The 20,368-nt window shown below is 41.9% G+C and overlaps 1 protein-coding gene across 3 annotated transcripts in view; it reads right to left on the bottom strand.

Moving 5' to 3' along the window:
• SLC16A10 (solute carrier family 16 member 10) overlaps positions 1–19,490 on the bottom strand; it is a 71,512-nt gene extending 52,022 nt beyond the window's left edge. For all 3 annotated transcript variants that reach the window (XR_005828412.1, XR_005828411.1, XM_040597601.1), the window contains exon 1: positions 18,971–19,490. Coding sequence is in view for 1 of the 3 variants with exons in the window: in XM_040597601.1 (XP_040453535.1) it covers positions 18,971–19,355 (385 nt within the window). In the remaining 2 variants the exon portion in view is untranslated. The remainder of the gene's footprint in view (positions 1–18,970) is intronic.
• Between the last annotated feature and the right edge of the window lie 878 nt (positions 19,491–20,368).

Consider the following 20,368-nt stretch of genomic DNA (forward strand, 5'->3'; position numbering starts at 1 on the left):
CTGTAAAACCAATCCACTCAACTGAAGGTCTGACCATGGCTAGATCTAAGGAAAACTGATTTCAAAAGCAGAGCTAGACCTACCTCCAACACCAATGGTATATCTGCCATCAGAACGTATTTAAGATTCTGGAGGAAATCACTTTAATCCTTAGGAGTATGGAAGCATTTGACTTCATGCGCAGATTTAACCAGATGAAGTCTGAAGAGTCAATATGTTTTTTCCCCCTATTATTTAAAATGGCACTCCAAAGACAAACTTACAGCAGTGTTAACATGAAATTCAGTGACAACTCTAAGTACAAGTCAAGCATGACTTACTGAGATCACATTGTCCTTAAAGAATTTTAATATTGTCCTTATATGGCAAGTCTGCTATATACACTGATATTTTGACAGCAGTTAAAATAAATGGAAGGAAATAAAATAAAACTTACATCTTTAACTTGATGAAGTTTCAAGCAGAGACTCCACAATGAAAAGACTGTCTACAGAAAGTAAGTCCAGTTCTCGTTGACAGGCAGAAACATACTGCATAGAACTACTTCTAATAGGAATATTTAATTTAACCAACGTTTTTATCCCTTTACCAAAATCCTCGTGGAATTTTGATCAAAGATGTAATTAATATACAGTGTAAAAGAATCAGAAGGAATATATGCTGTTATTTGTAAAGACCAGCTGCAGAACAGGAATTTGACAGAGGCAAATACAGATTTTTATAGCCTAAAAAAATGCATAAACTGCCCATAGCAATGATCCACAGAAAGTACTCATCAGGTCAGAAAGATCCAGGAGCCACTTAAATTACTTCTCAGTTACCCTGCAAATACAAGATGTTGAAAATAAACAGGCATTGTATTCCGATAAGACTAAATTTTTAGGTGGATTTGAGGCTTACTTATCTAGTTTTTGGGGGGGCTGAATGTTTCCAGATACACATGTGCGGGAGGAAGCCTTCTCCTAGACAAAAAAAGACTCCCGCAAGGTCAAAGCAGTAAGGATGGCCTAAAGCTACTGAGTAGGAGCTGTGAATGACTCTTAACATCCTCTTTCAGGCTGCTCTCCAAAGGCAAAAGGAGCCGTGACCACCAGTGACGAGAAGCATGACTTTCAAATACCACCACTCTGAAGAAAAATCACAAGTCCGCCCAGATATCAAAAATAAAAAAGGATTTTGAAAGCCAACCTGAGTTATGTCAAATAAAAGAATCAAGAAAGTTACATGCATTATGTATTGTCACAGGGTAGACTGTCTAGATCTAAAAAGCACACACACCTTCCTCTATGTCTGAATTAGAGGACCAAAATTAGTAAGAGTTACTTCAAACCCCAAATGGTTTTCTCACTCAAAAAAAGCAACACCTACTGTATCATATTCCTGTATACATTTTAACTCTGTACTGTCAGAAACATTGACATAAATTTCAGTTGATAAGTTATACTAAAACTCATAAGGGGAAAGATAAAAATCTGTCTCCACATAGTATGTACGCCTCCAGGTTCAACTGCAATAGTTAAAAAAATGAAAGCTCAGCTTCTGTTCATTTATGGTTAACCTTTTTGAACAGTTCACCAGTTCTGACAGTTCTATAAACTTACAAAACTAATTTCTTCAAGAGCCAAGATCTCCTGCTCAGCAAGCAATTATCCAAAGATTAGTTTCTGGTAATTCATTTATTCCCTTCAATGAGCAGAAATAATGGGAACTGGGTTTCTGTGACTTTAAGCATCTCATGCTCAGTTACTACCAGATGCTCAAAGTCATCACAATGAATCAGAGCAGGAAAACACATTAATTGGATTAAGTGTTACTTTTATATTTCCCTCCTCTTAATCAAACATGGAGAAGATTTTACCTCATTTAATATGAGGAATGTAACAGTGGATGTAGTAAGAATAATAGTAGAACTAGTAAAATAACAGAAGAGTAACTGCATTTTCCTGTATTTCTTATTTGGTTTTAGAGCTCGGAAAAGCAGATTATTGCTAACAACTCAGCTACAGAACCTGCAGAAAACAGTGCTGTGACATTGGCATCTTGCATCCGTAAAGCACTGAGAGCTGATATGTACAGGAAGTCAGAAACCTTACATCTTGTTACGAAAGATCATCAACAAAGCGAAATCTTAAGACAATTGTCTAGATATCATTCTTAATTCAGGGCAAAAGCAAACAATTTGAGAAAGCAGAAATAACCTAAAATACTCTTCAAGCCATTTTCTAATAGAACAGCACTAACCTTTCCAGATGCTGCCCACATACAGACCATAAGTGTTAAGAAAAGAAAAAAGCAGCCCTCATTTGCATGCAGAGCCTCCAGAGTGCCACTGGTTGCCTACACCTGTTTAAGCAAAAACCAGACAATGTGCTATTCCCACAACCTATTTTCATAGCACCTGATCTATCTTCAGAGAAACTGAAAGCAGAACAGAACAAAAAATGTAGAATGCTGAAGCTATTTTTAATCATTTATTTATTATATATTCAGCATATGTAAAAGTGAGTACCAATGTGATCATAATCAGAACTTTTTATATCAAGACATCAGCATAGATCACATCTAGGCTTTCCGATTCAGTGTTTCAATTGTTGTTCTAACCTGTAATAACAGCATAACCCAAAAGTATCTACGAATTTTATGTTATAGCTAAGTACTTCCAAGTTTACTTACAATGTTTTCTGATGTGTTTTCCTTAGAATAAGAAAGCATTACCAGAGCGCTCCACTTTTATTTGCTTATATCCAGCTAAATTCTAGTCAGCTAATTTACTCATTAGAGAGTTTCCTCCTAAAAAACTCCAAACTTCATTCACACATATTTGGCCATCCTCATGATATATAATTAACACATGACCAAAAGTCTCAAATAGCCCAGCCAACACTAAATTAAAAAAAAAAATTGACTGGCAGGTACCAACTGGCATCTCCCAGATACTTTGGCAAAGCACTACGCCCTGCCATGACAGCTTTCAGGGGAGAAACACACTGCTTCAGAGAGAAAGCAATTTTCAGTTTCCAGCTCCTACCAAATCTGGGGCTCAGCATGAACTCCTTCCCCCAAAGACAGGACATAACTGACTGGCACTGTCAGGCCTCTATGCCAGGGGCTCTAATCCTGCCCAGATCAGAACTAGAAACAGAAAGGTTACTACGGGGAGGGGGGAAGTCACACAGAGCAGCTCTATCTTGCCTCTGAGAACACACTTCAGAAGTCTACCAAAATGTTGGCTGGTAAACTACTTCAACTTTCTTGATGTATTCACATTGATTTTCTTCTGTGTAGCTTAACTTTGCACATCAACAAACTGCTGGCCACAATCATGCCTGGAAAAGCTGTCTGTAACTGCCTCATATTTGGAAATAGCTGAAAATAACGCAACACCTACAATTATAGTCTAACCTGTTGGGAGCTATATGACCGAACTTGAGCATTCCAACTACAAGATGGATTTACCTTTACTTCTGAGGAACAGTGAAAGGCCCAAGAACAAGAAAGATGTAAGCACCATAGATATGTACCTGAACAAAGGAGGGTCCAGGGTTGTGGGATGGTTTTGAGATAAGGAGGCCCCAGGAGCAAGAAAACTGTCATACTTTAGCTGAACAAGAGGCTCCCAAAAGAGGCTCTGGATGATTGTGAGATAAGGAAGTGTCTGGATAATCTCACCTTACACAGAGGTGCAGGACCATAAAGGTAAGAAAGTTACAACAAAATGGCAACAATAGAAGACCCTGACAACCATCCAGCAACCACCAGCACTGCACATGCAAATGTCTGGTCCACATATGTTAATGAATTCCAAGAAATCTCATGTATATGTATAACTTTATGGTATATAGTCTCTGAAAGTTTGCCAGGTTGTGCAAGCACTTAAGGTGGGAAATCCTCAGTGTGACCCCAGCACTGCCAATAAAGAATACCTGCTTAACAGTACTGTCAGAGTGCTGTCGAGCCTTGTTTCTTTGTTGAACCATAGAAAACTGTTAGCCACAGAAACTCAGCATGAGCCTGTTTTCCATATGTATGTGAACTAAATTCTAGAGCAATTTGAGGGTGAAGCTCATACAACATCACATGGAAGACTAATTTAGCTATATTTGCTGATCTTGTAACTACATGTAACATCAGAGCATCAAACAGTTCTGTGGGGCATTGTTTTCTGTACTGATCTTATTGGGCTCTCATAAAACTTCAAAGCAATAGTTTTGACAATAAAACCCTTTAGTTGCAAAGATACAACTAACTGGGTTTGTAAATGCCATCTCTAACTAGCAGGCACTGGTGTGCATGTCAGAGTGTAGATACTATTAGTCAAAGAGAAGACAGTACGGATGTAGCATGTACTCAGAAGCGTGTGACTATTTTTTGTTGTGCTTGCCAAAAAACCCAAAATGCTCAGGGTCAGTACAGGACATCCGGAGCTAGATTCAGTTTCTATGTTAAAGCACTCAAGTGCAGACATGTGTGTGACTGAGGAGTCAAAGCTCGCACTAGAGTCAGTGTAGATCTGGTCAGCACCGCTAGGGTAAACTGCAGAGTGCCCACCCTAAAGCTGAAGCCTGCATCTGACCAGCTGAGTAACTTTCCAGATCCCACTGAATGTACTGACTGGATCTCCACCTACTATCATCTGCAAGTTGAATCCCATACCTTACCAGTTCTCTCCTGATGTAACATCACTGGCTGAAAATGCCTACATCACCCAACATTCCAGTGCAGCAAAACAGACAAGCAGAGCCAGGCAAAAGAAAAAACACCAATAAAAGCAAAATGCACATTACTGGTCCACTGTGATGCCAATCATCACTGAATGATGGCACCAGTGCCATTTAGTAAGGCTGCATTGCACCTCAGTACATATCATGCTTTTCAGAAACAACAAAACCCTCCAACCATCACATTTGCTTCAACAGTCCTGTAGTGACCCAGATAAAAACAGGAAAAAAGGCAAGGAGGGGAACAACTATATTTAGTTTACCTATTTATGATTTTAGCACATGCCAGAAATAACTACTGAGGGCAAAAATGCAGCTGTAATACTTCAAACCTTAAACTGGAGACAAGCATATGAACAGACTAGCTTTTTGGTATGTTTTCTACGGTACTGTTTTCTATCACAAAACATTTGTTCTATCCTTGTCTTATTAAACCGAAACTCCTTACAGAGTTTCGAAGAACCCATGCCTAAGCTAAACCAACTGCATGTAGAAAAGAGGCTTTACAATCATGAAACGACTTCATAAAAAAATGGAGAGAGTAGCTAAAGACCAAAAAGTAACTTCTAAAACAAATGACAATGCCGACACCAAAACATAGCTATGATCAGAAGCAGTGCAAGTAAAGTGTGAAGACCTTATGTAATGAAGCACACAAATCTGTGTGGATGCAGCATTTGCACTAGAGGGTGGCTTAACAAGACATCCTACCCTGCCGCCAATAAGCAGATTGATTTTACCTTTGATCTCTTCTTCATTGATTGTAACTACCAGTGGATACTCCTTCCTTCCCCTGTGTTTGCACTAGTCCCAAACTCCCCTCATTTCAACTATCTCTGTGTAAACACTGCCAAGCCATTCTCTAACCACCTCTGAGATTCCCACTAAACATTCACGCACTCCCCCGATTACAATCCCTCAATCCCAATTTCTCAATCAATGTCTTTGTGTTACACAAAGCTACAGTCAACACGTCACTAAAAGGTTGGCCACTTGTTCAAGAAAATGAAGAATTTTATTAATTATGCAGTTTCACACTTAGCGGCAAGATTACCTTAAAACTAAGCGATCACACTCCCAAATTCCAGGTTTTGCACAAAGACAGGGGGTATCTGGTGCTAATGACATGGGCAGTCAGAGAAAAACAGTTAGTTTATGGCCCTTAGATTATTTACCAATCGGGAAAATTAAAGAAAAGGTAAAGCTTACAAACTGATGGAGAGCCTTGCTTTACAGAGCAGACACTGCTTTTGCTAGCAATAAGGAGTAAGCAGCAAGGGTCTATCACTTGTTAGCAAACAAATAAGGCAGATACAAGACACAGTGGTTGCTAGAGAGCAACCCTCCTCTAGTTGAAGGGTTTATGGGCTTTCATGTCATATAGGTCATGTATGTACAAAATTCACAACATGTTATTTATCTATTAAGCAAGATGCAGAGCAAAAGCCATCTTCGGGTCCCAAACAAGAATCGACCCTGACAGTATTTCCTAAGTATATTAATAAAGTTTTTTTATCAGAATCATCAGTGGTTTATAACACAGGAAACAGTGCTAAAAACTGTGTGGATACAATCTAGCATTTAATGTCTTAAAGTACAATTTACTTAATTCCTGAGAAGATCCAGTAAGTCTACTAATTGGGTGCAATCACACTAGTCAGATTGACAAAGTAGTGACCTTGTCCACATTACTGTTACTAGCTGTTTCTAAGGCCAAATATGAGCAACATTCAGTTATCTGTTATAGAGTCCACTGAGCCTCCTCTATTTCAGATTAGTTTAACACACAAAAGCAGTGACCAGGTTTTAAGCCATTATGGCCAAGTTGCATTATCTCAGTTACAGAAATTGTTCTCTTCCAGAAAAATAAGTATGTTGAAGAGGAATTACTGAACAGTTAAAGACCTAGCATTCAAGTTTCCACAGAATTCACATTACTTGCACAAAAAGCTGTTTGATACATCTTCGCATTTCTCTTTCAGAGGGCAGTATAAAAGGTGCAGCAAATTTTCATCTTGAAATTAAGTTTGTATCCTTTTCACGCTGATCCTTAATTTGAAACCTACAGGAATGCTCTCACATTAAGAATCTACATCCTTTTTGTTTGAAACTACAGAACAACCACATAGGTCCAGCTGTACAGAGTCTTAAAGGCATTATATGATTTTTCACCTGGCTTTTGAATTTACTGTTTCTAGCACCACACCTACCTACTTTGATCAGGAAAATATGCACATAGACTGATAGGTGGAATACCTCATAAAACAGAAATGAAATCTCAGTTGCTCAGAGCAACCATGACAGTATCCCAAAAAAACAGCAGCAGTGTAGTTTGTAGGGTATCTGCCTGTCCCCACCTGTATTTTCCCAGTACAATTATCCTTCATAAATATAGTTACATTGTTTTGACCAATTGCTGAAATACACATTCAGCTTAAAAAAAATACAGTATACAGTTGTTTTGTCACAGACCTTGATATACAGATAGTCACGAATCAGTGGTTTGGGTTAAGTTGCTTAAAGATCACCATCAATGGTATGAGCTAGGTAGTTTTAGCATGAATTTGTGGAAATGGGACTTCAAAGTTCAATGATAAGGGTTCACTCACTCACTACATGCATGAAACATACAAAGGAAAACAGTTAGAACTGAGCTAGAATGATTTACATAAAGACCAAGGACACAACAGGTAAAGAAGATCCTCCCATTGAGTCTTGAGGTTTAGAGTGGACCTCCTTGCCTTCTAAACTCTTGGTTACAGTTTAGGTGTGGCTGGGTCCAATCTTAGTCTCAGACTTGGACAACAGTTTATATCTAAAGGATGCCTAAGGTTTATTCACAGTTTAAGGTTGATCATAAGATTTTAGCAACACTTAATTTATGACTGTTTTAAAATTTACAAAGGGAATCAATAAGATCACTTAAATTACAAAAGTGTTTTACCACAGATTCAAAATGGTAGTATTTAAGACTATACTTATTATAATATACCTAAAATCAATTTGCACACACATGCACAAAAGCACAAGATATGTACAGAGATACATGCACAAACATACAAAGGTATATCTATTAAAAGTTCCCCTTGAGTTCAGTGAAATACTCGTGTCTAGTGCCTTTGCATTTCCCAACAGGCAAAGGGTTGAGCCTTGAACAGCAGCAATACCAGCCCAGGCTCCATCATCAGCTTTCAGCAGCAGTCCTCTAGTATTGCCAGCTTGGGAATCTGCAAGCTCTGAGCAGCTCTCGTTACCTTCCTTGGCCAGGCAACCAGAGTTCCTGGTACAGACAGTGCCGTTCCCCACCTTAGCCACGCAAGAGTTGCTGGTATCGTCAAGGGGTGCTCAACCACCCAACCCCTTACACAAACACCAAGGCCTAACAGATTTCTAAGGCCATAAAGCAGCCCAGGGGAGGGGCAAAATGCACCACCAGACTGAACCTGTAATCATATAACATACTACTTTTCCAGTCTAAAAGATTCTATGATTAATATTAAGTGTATACCACATGTACAGAAGATTAATACTATAGCATGAATTGCAGGCAAACACTAATTTCTTTGCCTAACATTAGAAAAAGCAGTAAAAATCCAGAACACCAGTGCTGGGTCATGCTGATTAAATTGCTGACTGTGCAGACAAAGACTAACGTTGTCCATAATGATTTTGTGCAGTTCCACTCCAGCTTTCCCAGTAAGCTGCCCAATTCTGTCCCCATCACCCCCACACAGACCTCGCTTCAAGGGTCAGTGATTTCACTGCATGAAACTAAATGTTCATTAAACTGCTGCCCTATGAACAAAATACTTTGATATGTATAGAGGTGTAAAAAGCCGTTAATGCTCCATGCTTCAATTTGTGAAAAATGGGGTTACTCTGATAGGATTAGAAAATACAACCCAAGCTTGCACATTTTATTTAAGCTTCCAGAAAACTTCCTAGTGTTGATTTAATTTTCTAGGTCACTGCCTGTACCCAGCAGTGTCAGAAATTATAAGCTAAGAGTTCTAACTTCTTTCAAGTTTGGAATGCAATGTAGGGTTTTGAAGAGCCTAAGCTACATAAATATTTCAAAGGTAGGAAATTACTTGAAGGTGTAAAGGAACAAAGGGCAAATTCAAATTCACTTTTATGTACCAATACCATAAAGGCTCCTTTAAAGTACATACCTTCAGTTTTGTCACACATGTCAACTTAAACCAATGAACTCAAGGGGCCACAGTCAGTATTTTTACAAATCTGTTGAAGGAGAACTCAAAAGCCATCATATAAATTGTACACAAGATTTGAAAAAAAATATTATCTAGTAACACTATGTCAACTTTCTGAAAAGGTTGTTACTCTAAGCCATGACACATACCACTGACATATCCAAATACACACTATAGTTCAGATTCTCAATTTCAGTCTCACTTGCTCTGAGATTAATAGCATCTTTAGTTAAAGCGCCATTACCACACCTTCTTTCCTCTTAAAAATAAGCAGCATTATATAGCAGCTGATGTCATCAACCAGTTCAAACCACTTTGAAAGTACCACAGTATGTGCTAAACATAGAGCGAACTAACTATAAGTAGGTTTTCAGTATCACCTATGTAACCCCCATTAAGATTATTCCAACCCCGGTACTTTCTTCAGCATGTTTAATTATAACACAGGGTCAGGTTACTGTCCAAGTAAGCCCTCGCTGTGTGACCCAAAAGCACTCAGTACTTCCAGCTCTCTTGATAGGAGATACGGGCCTCCTTGGGCAAACCACATCGGTTTCTGTTTTACACCAGTGTCCCTGTTGTTCGACTGTTCATTCCGAATACTGCTTAGCTGCTGTCCAGCCTCTAGTCTAGAGCAAACTAAGCAGCTCCTCAACAGACATCTGGATAGTACATGCCTGGGTATAGAAAATAAACAAGACAGTCACAATAGTCAGTCCAAGGACAACAGTGGGTTCTGGAGTGCCAATACCAGAGACAGCACAGACAAAAGCCTCCAAAGATACAGCCCATCTCAACATTCACTGAAGATCACTTTTTACTTCTCAAGTTCTTTGGCTCTTAAGCATTCAGTGCAATACAGTAACAGAGCTCAAACCAGGACTCCTCTAATTAGAGGAATCCTTTTTGGTGTCTTAGTTAAGAAACGTGTACAAGGTAGAAAAGCTGCTCTTTTGCAGCCCACCCACACCTCCCCAAGAGCACTCTTCCTGGTCATCGTATAATGAATTTTCAACTATCACAGCTGTATTTTGTTCCAAAAGAAAGGACAGTTCATTCCTTCTAGACTGCAGAAACAGAAAGCTTAAAGACCACAGTTTATTTCAGACGTTCCACCAGTGCCTTTTATCCTTGCTTAGAGTTACAGCACTGATAAAACAGAGTTAAGATTATAAAACATTTTTTAAATCTGTCAACTGTGGTATCAACATATTTCTTTACAATGAACTAGAAAGATTTTTGGGGTATTTAAACACATTTTCTATTTGGAACCTTACTATTGAAGAAACTTGAAAAAAATGGCTAAAACCCAGACCATGAGCCAGAACACAATCCTCACTGCCCATTTTACAAGTCATTATCAAGAGGACAATAGTTAGAGACCAAGGGAATTAATAGTTAACATGTTTTAAATTACTTATTATTCCTCATATATATGTTCTTAAAAAACACAAAAGAAAAATAATATCCTGTAGTACTTTGCACATTATATATATATATGTGTAAAGTACAGCTCTACTGAACAAAGCACACCGCAGAAGATAGCTAGCCAAAGAATTCACTACTTTGCTTATTACAGCAAAAAGGCAACAAGAAAGTTGTTTTACAACTTGCCGTTCAAGTACAACCCCACCATATAAGGGAGACCATGTTCCATGGGATTGCAGACATGATGCTGGTAACAGCAAGAGGCTGGGCTCAACTCCCCAGCAATCCCTTCCTGCGTGTGGGAACTAACGTTGATGATTTTTAAATTGGTCCCATGCTTGCTAAAGGGCTGCTACTCTAACTTAGCTATTGAAGTCATTCCTATCCAGTTCCCATGAAAATTAACAGCAAGATAGAAGACAGAGCTGCTATTATTGTAATAAATTAGATTTCTGGAAGTAAAACAGATAACGTAAGATCACAAGGGAATGTTTGCTCATAGAATTATCCTTTCCATACTTACTTGCTGAAGGTTAAGCTACAGTAGTCTAAGGCTACATTAATTATCTGTATTCACAAAACAAACGATTTAAAAGTTTGCAGAAGATACACAAAAGAACCTATATTATTCCTTCTGCCACAGTGACTATTCTCAAATAAAGCAGTTATCAGTGCTATGTTAGCTTGGATGAAAGCAATCAGTACGTCTTCTTCCTCACAGTTCATAGAGCAGAAGCCATTTCTAATTGGGCAATTACTTGCTAAGCATTACAGATCAACCTTCATTGAACATTCTTACTTTCCTTAGCACCACACAGAAGTGTAAATTACAATTCCATTAATATTCCTCTCATTTCGAAGCATGATCTTTGAGGCATAGGATTCTATTAAAAGTTCTTACTCATAACTCAGACCAAAAAAAACTTTCTCTTCCTTATGATGATGTTGCATTACATAAAGCTTTAGAAAAAATTGTCTTAAAAACCCAGACTAAGACTTACATAAGTATTTCTGAAAAACTAAAATGAAGAAATTTACACTCATTTTGTTTAAAAGCCTAGAAAATAACAAGAGCTCCAATTACAAAATTGTCCTAATACTTAGCAAACTAAAGATGCTTTTATGTGACTGATCAAATACTTATCCCAAAATGTTTTATAAGTGTTAATAAACTAATCTGTAAATCTAGAAATAAGGAACTGAAATAGACATGAGAATTTCCAAGCATATAAAAATCCTACAGCTAAACTTAAACAGCCACTCAGTTCCTCAGTTAAGATTATCTGCATGTGGTTCTTCAAATAGTAAATAACTACATAAAAATTCAGAAAACATTAGGTACTATATTTCATATATCTGTTGACCCCTCACACTATGAAAGGGGCTAGCCTAGAGCACAGTTCCAGCAGCACAGCTGAGGCAGTGAGACACAGCAGTTTGCACAGCAGCTAGCCAACAGCAGGGCGTACCAAAGAAGGCCAGCAGCTCTTCTCAGAACAGTAAACACTTGGCTCAGCAGCGGTGGTGCCATAGGGCACAGCCCCCAGCAACCACTGAAGCAAATGTCCCTGTGACACCACAGGTCCCAACCCAGACTGTGCTTCTGAGGAAGGATGCATCTGAGCAGTCCTGGGGCCCCTCGCTGAGGCAATGGACACCAGACTACTTGCCTGCAGGTGGTGTGCGGTGGAGGAGTATGCCAAGCAAAAGAAATGCAGAAGGAGGTCAGCACGCTGCACAGCATCAGATGGCAAGAAAGAGACTGACTTTATCTTCTTCAAGACCCTGAAGCTTCAAGAGTCTGAACCCCCAGCTATGCTGAAGGAGAAGCAGGCAGTCTGCTCATTACTGCAAATCCAGCAAAGGGCTGCAAGGACAATCAAGGAACTGGAGCATCTGACATATGATAAGAGGCAAAGGTAGGGTTGGTTAGGCTCAAGAAGAAAAGGCAGGGAGGGGATCTTGTAAGTGTGCACACGTACCTGAGAAGAGGAAGTTAAGAAGAAAGAAAAAAAAAAACTGAGCTAAACTCTTCTCAGTGGTATTCTGACAAGAGGCTATGGGCACAAACTGAAATACAGGAAATTCCATTTAAAAGTAAGAAAAATCTTTTTTACTGTGAGGATAGTTGAGCATTCACATAGGTGACCACAGAGGCTGTGGAGTCTCCATCCTTGGAGACGGTCAAGGTCCTCAGCAGCCTGCTCTAGTAGATGTTGCTCCAAGCAGAGAGGGTACAACCTTAATTCAGTAATTACAGATAATAACGAAATGGTTAACTCAAACTGGCTAAAAGACTAAATAGATCAATTATGCTATAATAGTTTGAGAACAATCTACAACATTTCTTCATGCAAATCTAGTAACTGAATAAAAGGGAGACCACTAACATTTAAACTTCAAGTTGCCATCTAACACTACTCCTCTCTAGAGGCTAAAGAAATCAAATCATGAGAAGAGACTTATCAGGAAACCTCAAGCATCTGGAGGCAAAGCAGACTAAGTTACAAGATGAAATCATCTTTATGGATAGGCAGACAGCACTAAGCACTGGTACATCTTGCTAAGTCTAAAAATAGGATCTGTTAATAAACATATACAATTTCTTAACTTCCTCTTTAGACAGCAGTTATTTAGGCCGACTCAAAAATCAGGAAGAGATTTGAGGAATCTCAAAGAAGCCAAAATGGATGAGTAATACTACATTAATTGTTCCCTGTAGTCTGTTCAAACAAAAAGTTGAAGACTAAGGAGCAATACACACTGGAAAACCTCAAAGTCTGCTAAACTCCACTGAATGCAGGTACTAACAAAAAGCAGCAAGAAAAATATTACATTACATTAATAATACAAGCTAGATAGCACAATGTCATTATAGTGCATAATGTCACGCCATAAAATGGCAAAGCCTCATTTGGAAGAATGACCCACAGTACCCTTCTCCATATTACAGAAGGTTACAGAAGCATCAGAGACAATGACAAAGAAATAATATTAACTGAGAGTATGAAAAATGCCTCACATGGAACAAAACTGTCAAGACTTGAAAGATTTATCCAAGGAATGTTTACATATATGCACACACATCCCAGTCCCAAACCACTTTGAAAGCAAAATGGCAGATGACAGACCAGCAAGCCATCTAGATAAAGCACCTTGAAAATTAAGGACAAAAGAGTTTCTTCTGCCACTTGGCAACCCAACAAAGTTTGAGTCTTCATCCATCTGCAGAACAGTCTAACCACATGATACTACTGCTTACTTGGAACAGAAATGAGAGCACTCAAAAAAGTCTGTGTACACCCTTTAAAAATAGCCATTTAAGGATGGGACTGGAAAACAGTTTTAACACTATCTTAACAACCATCAAACAAGGCATTTCTCTTATGAATAAGGAATAAGCCAAAAAAAGTTTCATTTTAACACTCCCACATCATTTTTTAAAGATGTTTTAAACTATTTTAACCTTGTGCTTATGAACTCTTTCATTACTTACTGTGATGCGCCTAACTAGATTAGCTACAGGCAGGCACTAAAATGCATTTAGCTTTTTAGTATTGTAACAATGTAACAGCTTGAAGAGAGCACCTTTACTGACAAGGTTACACTAACAACAAATTATTCTTCAGGACATTTAATAGCATTTTGCTTTCATCCAACTTTTCACCTCATAAATAAAGTACAATAAAAACTTAGCATTCAGGTAGGTTTGGTGGAAGCAGATTTTGGAGGATACAGTTTTGCCTGAAAGGCAGCACACAAAAGCTCATAACTTGAGGCATGTGCATTTAGTGCAGAGTGGTGGCAATAGCCAGGCATTTTACAATTTTATAGGGATGTTCATCCCTGTGAAATTAAAGTACTGCCCCTAAATAAGCTGGTATAACCAGCTTTCAGACACATTAGGAAGATCATTCTCCCTAACTAAGCAAACTTGTTGCAAGTTAACGTGCAGTTGGAACACAAAGATCTAACTGATGTGAGTTGCAGCAAGAGGAAAAACAGAGACAACCTAACTACCAGGCACAAAGCTAATCAGCCTGCAAACTTGTTATCAAGAGTACAAGTACAGGAGAAATGCTCCAGAGCTAGAGGCATAAAGATACATGTGCATGTGTGTATGCATAAACAGTAGTTGTATTAACTATTCTGTCCTAGAGACAGAGAGCATACCGAAGAAACTGCCTTCAACTTTCCAGTTTAACCCAGTCAGAATTTCAACTACTCCAGAGTATTCATTTACATACATATTTATAAACACAAAGCTAGCTGCAGCAGCTGAATAAAATGAATCGTGACTTCTGCTCTCGTTGCTGGTTCCCTGCACCGGTTTCAATGGCCACATCAACATGGGAAGGAAAGCAGACTACAGCAGCACCAACACCCATCAGTCCAAGTTTTTTTTTAACTACATCCTTCATCACAATGTAATCCTTACTGACCAAACTGTTACATACTTGCGTGCTTTCCTGTACCTCACACAAACTAGCTGTGTGCTCTGATGACTTATCTTTTTTTTTTTTTTTTAAGAAATAAATCAAAATTGGAACATAGAAATTACCTGCCCTCTCATAAGCCATATGACATAGTTTCAGCTTGCCAAGCTTCCCAATTTACTGGAAACCACATCCCATAGAATTAGAGATGAAAGTGTGGTTCTGAAGGACAGTTACAGAACAAGGTCTTGCATGATAACAAAAACTGCTGATGGTGTTTTTATCTCTGAAGCAAAGCTCAGAAAGATAGCAAAAGATTTAAGGAAAGAATAAAGGAAAAACTTCAAGTTGCCCCATTAAATTAAAAAGCCAGCCCTGCTTGGCAAAATTAAGTTACCATACATGGTAGCAGTTTACTTGTTCTGAACACTTGTAGATCTTTGTAGCCATATAACATTATCTTCACAGTATCCAGGCCATAACTTGGATATGGCAGCAAAGAGAGAATTCTCCTCCCTGTCCTATCAGGCCCACAGCAATCCAGCTCCAAGAGTCCTGATGGTACCGATGGTGTTAACCCAGCTCAGTGAACTACCAATTGTTCTGATATCCAGATATATTACCAAAGGCTGCACCTCGAAGTCAAACCAATGTAGTATACAAGCACATGGATAACCACCTCAGGCCAGCTGATGCATTGCCCTCTAATAACACTTGCCAACACAAAATAAAGATGAGGATGCAGAACAGTAATGACAGTAACACACTCCCTGTGCAAAGCTATTTGTACAAGTGATGATGAACAAACATAAGAGAGAATAATCCAGTGGAGTTACAGAACTAGCTTTACATATCATAGAGCAAGGAGTAATTAAACTAGTAAAACTAGTATTTTATCTACCTTTTTAAAAATATAACCCAGTATTTTTATCTCTGTTACCACTAGCATCTCAGCATTTACTCGCCTTTTCAAAACAGATATGTGTACATACACACACACACACACAAACCTATATAGTAGAAGCATTTAACAAGAAAGCACAATACAGGACTAGCTGGGGATCACACCCCAGATCTCTAACCAAGATAACGCAGTGGCTGGCTCAGTGCTCCACATCCTCTATGCCAACACCAACAGGGAAACAAGTCAAGTGCTCTTCCTGCCAGAACCTGGACTGGCCTCAGGGCCCAATCCTTTCCCTCCAAGGAGGATGAGGCTACAATTGTGTTTGAATGCTATAGGCTTAACTAGGTCTGCCCTGTTTCCAAGGATGAAGACCCTCCCATATTTCATTGCCACTGTGGTTTTCCACCAAACTTGTTCCTCAAACACGACGAGCTATAAACAATGAGTGGAGTAGTTTCCTGAGACTTCAGGCACACGCCCTCTAGAAATTTTATACTTACGTTGGAGGCTTCCCTTCTCTAGTTGTGCATCGACTAGCTTTTGAACAAAAAACTGGCTACACAAGGGAAGAGTGGAATTGCTTATATAGTGCACTACGTAAGCAAAGAAACAAGCTTTTTACTAATATGAATACCAAAATATTGTAAATAGTTGTATTCAATTTCATAAAAAGTATGAATTATAATTAGATGTCCCTTGAAGACATTTGTGAGCCCTCTATTAACCCACAACACAAGTTAACTCTCGTAAATCCTGAAACAATGTTAATTATAGTTCTGTATCTTATTTATCCAGTGCTGATGCTGCATTCTGAAGACAGCCTGGCTGCCTTGTCTGTACTTTTGGTTCCTCCCACTCCTTATCTGCAAGGCAGAGTCACTTCTTGACTACATCCTCCTCCCATTTTGCCTTTCATACTGATAAACATACGTACATCTACTAAAAGCAACAAAAATAGTACATACTATGATTACTTAATTCCTACTCATTTTGCCTTACATAGAGATAAGCATCCATTATTAAGATACTACAAAACGTTATTAAGACATAACAAAAATAGCATGTACTACAGTCCACTTAATTCCTCTTTTTGAGGAAAAGACCAGGCAAGAGACAGCTACTGGCTGGTTCCAAAAGAGCAGGCACACAAAAACCTCTGGCAACACTTAACACCTCTGGCAACAGCCAAGTAATCTTGCAGTTAATGTTGAATTCTGTGGTACCCTGGATCAACTACAAGATTCCAGATACCTGGGGTCCCAGGAGAGATTATCTGGAATATTGTATCTCTCAAAAATTAGCATTTTAGATTTTAAAGAAATGGGTTTTTTTTTCAGAAGGATTAGAATATTAAACTTTGTATTCCAAAGCAAAACCACACAACAAGAAAACTTTCATTACAATTCCCAGTCTTCAAATTCATTAAACGTGACTCAAACTTAGTTTCCGCTGCCAGTTTTGAGTTGCAATCAGTCCAGACACAAGGGACTAACTAGAAAGTACTATAACCAATACCATGGAATGCTCAGGCTAGGGTTTTCTCTAACACTAAAATCATACTGACTTCATCCCATTAGTCATTCTTTTACTTTCTACAGCATGCCAGCTAATCCATCGGTGTTCAGTAAGAGCTACACAAAGTGCCATTTGCCATTTCTGATCACAGATCCCTTTTATGGCAAGTTAAATATTGTATCAGAATTTGTTTAGTTCACTTCACTCTGGGTCCTTTCTTCAACAAGATAAAAAAATAGCAGGCAGTTTCTAAGCAATGAAGTTCAACATGAAGGAAAAAAGTTATGTTTGACAGCTGCTGCCTAGTTCTTATGATGCCCAGACTCTCCAGGGTACTTTCAGGTATTAAAAAAAAGGGCAACTTTTTATTTGCTGTTCTGCTTTTTACAGAGGGCACTTTCATTTTCGCAGTCCTCATTCATGTGCACACAAGTCATCTAGTCAAGGCAGCTATCTCATGCTATTTCACCCAACTTAAATCCACTTGGATTTAAAAAAGCAAAATGGGTGTCTTCTGCATTACTTAAACTAGATGGGGGTGGGAAATCAGCCTCGTCTCCTACATCTCAACTTTAGGCCCACTTAAACTGATACTAAGGAAGACATAAATTTCGAAACTCTGATTGTAGAGGTGTGTAACACCACTCTGTACTGAGAAAGTTTCCTAGAAGGCTTACACCTCTGCAGGGCTACACAACTGCAACACCTGGGTTTTTTTTTAGTAATGAGCAAAAACATGGAATACAGTGTTTGCTTTTCTAATATGTCATTTGACTATTCGAATATGTAAGCTACCTTTTAAATAAGCCAAATTTATTATTATTTATGGTAATAAATTAATATGACTATTAATCTATTATTGTGAGAGCCAAAAACTGCATTTCCTCATCTTACAAAATCAAAGCACGAGACACTTCCCAAAGAGAACTTACATAAAACATAATCTATATTCACCTTTGAATTGATAATTAGGTGTCTAGAATGATTTAGATGAGCAATGGCAGAGTGGAGATTTGATTGATAGTACTGTTATGCCTTTAGAGTTCAGTAAACATCATTAACTTCACTGATGAGTTTTGGGATGTTGCTTACACCGGTAAACCTGCACATCTAAATGCTGGTTTTGGCAACCGTTAAGCCGATTCTTGACGTATTTTAAGGGCACTATACCCCCTGCTATGCTGATTAGTAATTTAGAATAATCATGAGGCTAACGGGGGCAGGGGAATAAAACTTTCTGGGACCAAGAGCACGCGTTTTTCCCATAACGCACGATGACATATGCCTAAAAACACTGCTGCGGAGAGCCAGAGCACACCTGCTCCGCTCCCGGCAGCTTCTCCCCGGTGCCCCGGGGCCGCCTGCCCCGAGCCCTGCCGCTCGGGCACGGCCGTGAGCGCAAACGCTGCGGGGAGGGGAGAGGAGCCGCTCCTCGCCTCGGTGAAACCGGCATTTCCGAGTCCCTCGGGCCAGCCCCGCGCCCCTGCGGCGGACCCGGCTCCGCCACGGCCCTCCCGAGGGGTCCAGCCGCCAGCCGGCAGAGGCGGGGCGGGCAGCAGCTGCCCCCCGAGCACGCCGCGGGCCGGCCCCGGCTGCCGTGCGGGGCGCGGACACCGACAGCCGGAGCGGCCGCACCGCCGGCAGCGAGCGCTACCGGCCGCGGCACCTTCTGCGCCCGAGCTTGGGGGCCGGGAAGGCCCGAGGCGGAAAGGGCAGCAAGCCGCCGCGACCCCCTCCCTCGCCGCCCCTCACCTGTTTTGAACGCCAGCTGCTTGTCCTCGCTGCCGCCGAAGAGCTGGAGCATGGAGACGAAGAGGACCCCGCACGAGTTCTGGATGCCGAAGACGGCGCCGTTGCACCACATGGCGGCCAGCATCACCACCCAGCCCCAGCCGCCCTCGGGGGGCTCAGGCGCCGCGCTCCCGGCGCAGCCCGCGCTCCCGGGGGCCTCCGTCAGCGCCCGGGGCTGGGCCCCGCTCTCGCCGCTCGGCTCGGCCAGGCCGCCGCTGCCGGGGCACGGCTCGCCGCCGTTCTCCCGCCGCGGCTCCACCACCGTCACCGCCACCGGACCGGGTAGGGGGGCGGCGGCGGGGTCCCCCGCGCCCTGCGGCGCCAGCTGCTCGCTCACCGGCGCCATCCTCAGCCGCGCCGCGTAGCGGGCACGAGACCTCCCCCGCGCGCCGCTCCCGCCTTCCTCCTCCTCGCCACCTCTCGGCCCCCGCCCGCCTCAGCCCCTCGCCGCGGGAGCTGCGGGCATCCTGCGGCGCCTCCGCCCGCCCGCCGCTCCACGCGCACGCCGGCGAGGCCGCCCCGCCGCCCGCCACACACGCGCCACCCGCCACACACGCGCCACCCTCTTCCCGCCGCGCCGCGCGCTGAGGAGGGACCCGCCGCCGCCGCTTTATTTTAAAAGGGGGGCTCCCGTGGGGGCGTCAGCGGCACGAGGGCTTTCCTCCGCGCCGATTGGCTGACGGAGGGGAGGCGGGGGGGGCAAGGGCAGGGCGGCCGAGCCACGCTCCTCGCTCCCCGCTCCCCCCTCCCAGCTCCGCTCTGCCTCTTCAGCGCGGGGGGCGGGCCGGGGTCGCGGCACGAGCGCCCGGCGCCGCCGGCACGCTGCGGCCCCTCGCCGCCCCCGCCGCTCGGGGAGGGGAAGCGGGGGGACACGTGAGGCTGGAAGCCAGCAGTTAACGGCCGCCGCTCGCGCGGTGCCCTGCTGCAGCTGCCCCTTCTGGGTCGCCGCGAACTGAGGGAAGAGCCTGAAACTCCCTCCCCGGCGCTCCGCGGGCAGCTGCCAAGTGAAGAGAAACCGGCCGAGGCGCGGGACGCCGCTCTCCGCGCACCCCCTGCTCCCCTCAGAGGCCCGTCGGCCCCTCTCCATCGCCCACCCGCCTCAGCACTTTGCCGGGGGCGAGCCTGGTGGTAAAACCGTTTCTCCCCCGTTGTCTCTTTTTTTTTTTCCCCCTCTTTTCTTTTATGCCCCCCCGCCCCCCAAAGGAAGAGAAAACACCGCGCTTGCACACCTCATGATATGTTTCCCGCTTGCATAGAGGTATCAACTCTTGACCTTCACACAGCCAGCAAAGTGAGAGGCCAGGGAAAGCTGCGGTCAGGAGTGTTAAATGACAAGCTCTGTGACCTGTGATCCCGCTT

The sequence above is a fragment of the Falco naumanni genome, chromosome 6, assembly GCF_017639655.2.
Source record: "Falco naumanni isolate bFalNau1 chromosome 6, bFalNau1.pat, whole genome shotgun sequence".
NCBI classification, from domain to species: Eukaryota; Metazoa; Chordata; class Aves; order Falconiformes; family Falconidae; genus Falco; species Falco naumanni.